Source organism: Perissodus microlepis, chromosome 20 (genome assembly GCF_051167445.1).
Source record: "Perissodus microlepis isolate ML-2025 ecotype Zambia chromosome 20, ASM5116744v1, whole genome shotgun sequence".
Taxonomy (NCBI): Eukaryota; Metazoa; Chordata; class Actinopteri; order Cichliformes; family Cichlidae; genus Perissodus; species Perissodus microlepis.
In genome coordinates this window covers 10694980-10701233 of record NC_140480.1, presented here as the reverse complement: position 1 = coordinate 10701233, position 6254 = coordinate 10694980, and the positions used below count along the sequence as shown (strand labels likewise).

At 37.6% G+C, this 6254-nt stretch overlaps 1 protein-coding gene across 1 annotated transcript in view; it reads left to right on the top strand.

The window, feature by feature from the left end:
* Positions 1-733: 733 nt before the first annotated feature.
* The window catches only part of calcrl2 (calcitonin receptor-like 2), a 40041-nt gene continuing 34520 nt past the window's right edge, over positions 734-6254 (top strand). Inside the window, exon 1 of the mRNA XM_084917441.1 lies at positions 734-842. Within this exon, the coding sequence (XP_084773567.1) occupies positions 793-842 (50 nt within the window). The 5' untranslated portion in view covers positions 734-792. The remainder of the gene's footprint in view (positions 843-6254) is intronic.

Below are 6254 nucleotides of genomic sequence, written 5' to 3'. Positions count from 1 at the left end.
CCATGTGCAGCATTTTTTTTAAATAACGAATATATTTTTTCGTTGCTTAAGAGTAATAATACAAAATATTAATACTTGATATGGAGGATATCCATCATCTTCTGTGGCAAACTTGATACATAAATGTGTTTATGATGTGTTTAGTGAAAATAAGCTTAGGTAAATACAGTTAGAATAAAATATCCACAAATCTCTTGTGTGCAAAAAGAAATTTCTGTTCAATCTTAATCTGTCCTAAAATTTAACATGCCATTAAAATATCAAAAGACTACTTGATAACCAACATATTTTGTATTTGACTTTAAATGTAGTCATATTTCTAATTTGGTTAGAAATATTTCTTATGGAGGCTGTTTGCTATTTACAGATGGTGGTCCAACAACAAACGGCAGATGGAAGTGTTGTGCTGTATAGCTGACTGTAAGGTGACTTAACCGTTGTCACCTCCTCAGTGAGGGCAAAGAGCTGTAGGGACAAAGAGAAGAGTGTTTACTAAAGCTTACTAAATTTAATATTACAATAGGTTAATATACTACATACTGCGTGTGTTATAATTCATAGATATTACAATCTAAAAAATAGAACATAAATGTAAAATAGGATGTATTGTACTATACACTTAATGAATACAAATATGTCAGTTCAGTTCCGAGATGCTTTATTTTGAAAGTGCTAACAGGAACGTAGTATTCGCTATGACGTTTGTCTTGACTCCTATAGCGGGGTGGTCGGGTTTGGTCACTGTTGATACAGAGACAGCATGAGACAGTTCTCTGCTCGGATCATGCAAGCATGGGGATATTTGGAGGAGAAGACAGTTTGACAGCTAACTCAAAGAAAAGGTAAGCCACAAATCTCAACATCAGGCATTAGGAACAGTCCAGGGCACGACTTATTACAATGTTTATGAGCCTTCACTTGAATTGTTGCCACACAGCGCAAGATGCAAACGTGTCTTATGAAAAAGAAAAACTGTACCAATGCAATGCATAAGAAAAGTTGCTCCATGACTGTGGAAAATCCACGATGTAGGCATGTAAATCCGATACAAGGTGTCTGTAACACGTAGTAATAATCATGCACGTTGTATTTTTCACAAAAAATAATAGAACTATTTATGAGTATGTTTATTATGATAGAGAACAATAAGGTTTTTGTAGCTGACACTCACTGAAAGCATTTTATGCAATATTAAAAGATTCTAACATTTTTTTCCCTTATGGGGTTTTGTATATAGGGTTCATGCAAGTTGAGGGAAGGTCACACCCTGAGCTGACTCCTTGGCTGCTACTGCTGTTGCAGTTCTAAGTAATATATGAATAGAATACAGAGGGATAAAATAGTGTATGCCATGATTATCTTCAGTACTGTGAAGCACAGATGGCAGATGGTCAACATCAGGGAGTCTGCAGTGAGTCAACATGGCATGAAAAGTAAATGACATCTGACAGTAAAGATGGACAATATAGCAGTGCTTTAGTGGGAGGTGATAGTGTTTCCTGTCATTAGGAGCGCTCTGAGATTCAATCAAGCGCTAGATGGCTTCTAATAGAACAGTTTTTTAAAGCAGTAAGCCATGTGGGGAAGGGATTTCTGCTGAAATTGACATTGCTGTTGTAAAATCTTCACATCCTTGACTAATGCTGGTTGATAAACTAATTACAGAATGCAAATTAAGGAAGGCGTCCCCAAGTGCTCCTTTTGACATTCAGTCTGACTTAGCACAGAGAGTAAAATAATATAGGAAACACAGAGGTGCACACAAGCTTGCTCGAAGTTGTTCACAGCAGACTGACAAGTGCTTTGTTATTTCTCTTAGCATTTGCATTTCTCCCGGTGATTTTCATTTCCTTCTACACGCACATTAGCAATCACTAGAAAACCTCTGCAGACTGGTAGGACCTGCTTTGTATGTGTGTGTGTTTAAAAAAAAAGAGAGATAGAGAATCACATGCTCTGTATAAGTGACTCTCACTTGTTTTATTACATTTCTATCAAAACTTTACAAGAAACTTTTATGTCAACAACAGTTTCCTGTTTTGCTTTGTGCATTTGTTTCTTATATTTGCCATTCGAATTAAGTTTCTTCAAGACTACCCACTGTGCTTTCGACCTAGTGTTGCCAAGGTGTAGTCATCATACCTGTGCATTCTCAGCTCTCAGACCACCTCATTGCTTGATTTCTTGTGAATGCTCTAAGATGTTTCCTGGACTTTGCATGTGCCTGTGGGAAACTTTGCACCCCTGCACTCTAGTGTGTGTCTGAGTGGAACAGCCTGCTCTTGCCAGGCAGCTATCAGTGTATTAATAGGTGTTTGAGCTGCTACTTTGGTCCCAACCCCCAACTGGCTTTTCAGTTTTCATAACACAAACAGGCCAACAAACCCCCCTGCCCGACCCCGACCCCCACCCCCCCACTGCTACATAAAACAAACAAAAAATAATAATAATAATAATAATCTGAGCTTATTTTAGGCTCAGTGGTAGATAACTGACAGTTTGGGTTGCAAGCTGTATGTTAATAATAGGTGGTGAGTTGCAGGGTTTGTTGTTAGGTAGCCTAAGATGACCTGTCATTCAGTCAGATAGGATTTTTTTTTTTAGATTGTGTTATCTATAAAACTTTAGAAATAAAGGTCATTTTAAAGGTTATTTCTACAACAGGAACCAGCTTGTTGATGTCACATTTGAATTATTCCTTTTTTACATGGCTATATTAGATTTTCTGTTTCCTAGGAAGTTGAATAAGTGGAGGAAAGAAAGAACAAGACTGAGTCTGTTTATTCTCAAGGGGAAACTAAAGAAGAACTTTAGTGTGATATATGGGAAATGGGGGGAAAAAAAGAATCATAGTAGATGCTTTGGTGGTGAACATGGTGTCAGGCTGACCATATCTGGGAACTGTGTCAGGGTGTGCTTGCTCCCACGCTGGCTGATAGATGGGAAGGATGGCTAAACCTGGCATATTTACCATTTTATTAGTTTTAATTTCCCTCTGTGTCATCATTAGCCACGGGTGTTGGCAGTAATCTGTTAGGTGGGATAGCTTGTGTTTGGTTGGATAGAGCAGTTAAGAAGATGTCAGACTTCCTCTATTCACTGGTCCGTGCTGCTTGTGCTTCTTTTATGGTCCCAGGGACAAAAAAGTATAAATAAGAAACAAAAAAGGAACCGCATGGCATAGCTCCAAACTGCAGGAGCTATTTTTGGGACCAGCTATGGGAACATAACCAAGCTCCCAATAAGTCATACATGGACAGCATGGTGGCTGTAAATCCTGGTGCTATTGGTGGGCTGACTCTCATAAGTGATTTACAGGATCAGATAATGTTAAGAGACCACTTTCTGCACACCTTGCCGCTGTTCATAGCATTAAACAAACACAGAGCCTCAACTGTAGAGTGTATTAAATCAAACAATACGTTTTGTCTGGATCACTTTACAATGTGGAGATCATATTTCTTTGAGGTCACTCTAAGTAGAAAGCATTTGTTTTATGAAAGCGCTGTGCATCCTTTCCATCACCCCCTGCCGGTAGGTTCAAGTACCCTGTTTGACCTGTAATTAAAGCTCCTTGTGGTTATTGCATAACAGGCTCTTGTGTGTTGACTAGTTGCTGGCTCTTGTTGTTCTGCAACAGGTTAGTGGGCAGGTTTTTAAACTATGTCTTCTATTTCCAAACAGCTGCTTATAAGATGTGTGAGTATAGCTATTGCCAGACAAAAGAAGAAAGAAGCTACCTTCACTTTGTTCCTGCATTCACAAGGGGTCTTCCTTGTAGCTCCACATTTTCAACTTGTTTTTTTTTTTTTAAATTACACCAGACAAATGCAGAAATGCAAAGACCTCTGAAATGTTTCAGTTCACTTTTGATTTCTGAAAGGAGTTATCAGCCAGTGTGCACCAAAATGCCTCTCGATGCAGCTGGACAGAGATACACTCACAAAAATCTGTAAAGCACTAATTATATAAAATTATAGGTTCATTTATTCAAATAACTAATCATTAAGGAAAATATGCTTGGTATAAACTGAATTTATACCAATCAAGTCAATTTCATTTGACCAGATTTGATCAAATTTAACATTTTACACTGTACTAATGTAACATGGAAAACTGAAATGTAATCAGATTACTTAAAGTCAGTATTTGGGGCATAAATATTTTTTTTCAGTGTACAACCAACTATAGCAATGAGTCAGCATTTCTAAACAGATCATAACATGCAGATATGACTCAGTAACATATCAATGAAAATCTCTTTGCATAGAAGGGAAAACAGAAACAGTCCTCAGATCAGCCTGGATCCAGGGTTAGCATTGTTACATAATATCAGTATTAAATGGAATCAGATACAAATATGATGTGAAATGATTCAAACATAGTGACAAACATACTGAGAATGATCTCCTAACTCTGAACCGCCATGATGCTTGTAGATCATTGCCTTGCTTTTCAAAACACATTTAACATATGGTTGAGTCTCGTGGCTCTCACTAGCTGCATCAAACAACAGACAAAATAAGGAACCATCTGCTTAGCAAGCTAAATACCTGAATGTAAAAGCAGTGTTATATGGGAGGGTGCGCAATGGAATTGACACTATACTAGATACACTAGATATTTCCACTTTTGCCAGACTTACAAATCAAGTGAAAAACATTTTATAGGATGTGTTTTTGGAAACATTTCTGAAATTAGAAGCAAGATGTGGGGTGCTAGCGAGGTAACCTCGGCTTTCAGAATATTTTCAATTCAGTTTAGTTAGAACTAGTGAGATATTCAACTCTCTTCAAAGCTAAGCGTTAAGAGGTGGCTTACTCAGAGACCAGCAAAAATCATATCTTTTGCTGACAGGCAGCTTTATGAGATGTTTTTAGATATAATCTTAATTAAAACCCTAAAGACTTGTGCAGGCTGTCACTATAAGGTTGTACGGGTTTTTATTGTTAGTTGTTTAACTACTCACCATTCAGCACCAACATGGTTGCAATATTAAGGACAAGTGTAATCCATGCTACATGCACACATCTAAGAAAGACATTAATTTAGTGGAACACAGAATTGTAACTACAGAGGGATCTACCTTTTTGTTAATGCACGGGAAGTGTTATTGATAAGCCTTTTAACTTGCACAGTCTGGCCAGAGCCAGCTTTTCTTCCTGGCTTTGGCTTTACCAGCTGTGTCGCTTATTCCTCATATTTTTTTAGGTTTATAGTTTTTTCCTCTTTGTGAGAAAGAGAACAAGAAGTGGGCACTCTCACTCCATGTTTACAAGCTCCTGGCCACAAGTGACTGGCAAGTTGATAACCTCTGTTGTGTGACTGCACAGCATGATTAGGTTTAGTAAAACCAGCTCATGGAAATTATTTCTGGGTTTGTGAACAGTACTGAACTATGAGTGCAGATGTGGTAAATAGACATTCTCATCCTCCCGTTTATTAAAAAATAATAATAAAAATTATGTGACGTGTGTTATATTACTTAAGGCAAACAAATTAATCTGTAATGGTATTGATATCTCCAAGCACACTCCAAATTACTGTAAACGTCTGCCTACTTGTGAGAAAAATGACCTCGGGGCTGCTGTTCAGGACTAGCTGAGCTGCTCTGTGCTGCATATAGTCTGTTTTTTCAATTAGTACCTCCCTGTTTGAAATTACGACAGAGCTTATTTTTCTAGTGATGTAAGTTATGAGCAACAAAGGAGGCCTTGTTTGACCTTTCATACTGTTCATTTTTTTTCTTTCTTTTTTTCTCCCTGTCCCATTTGGTTCTTTAGCCGTCAGAATTGTTGTCTGAAGACCAACAAGGATACCCAATGGATTTACTTTGCCAAATGGATCATCACGGCCTTGCCGTATTGGTCCATTTGATCAACCTTTGTTGTTATTATTATTTATTTTATTTTATTTTCAGTTGTTACAGACGGGACAGACATGACTGAGGGATAGGAAAGGGAGAAAGAAAGATGAAGGAAAAGAAAAACAGAAGGGGAGAGGGACAGTGAGAAAGGGCACTTAAAAAGAGAAAGAAGAGAAAAAAAAAATCTCCTGGATCACCTGTTGAGAGAAAAAGAAGAGAAAACAAGAAAAAAAAACAGAGCAACAACCATCACGTTAATTTAGCTAAGTGTAAACAGCAGTAAATACTAAATATTGAATGTTGTAGTGTAGCAAGCAGGACCGACAGCGCATAATGTTCTTGGAAATAGCAGCCAATAAAGGTGTAGTTTATGTCTATGAACAGTTAA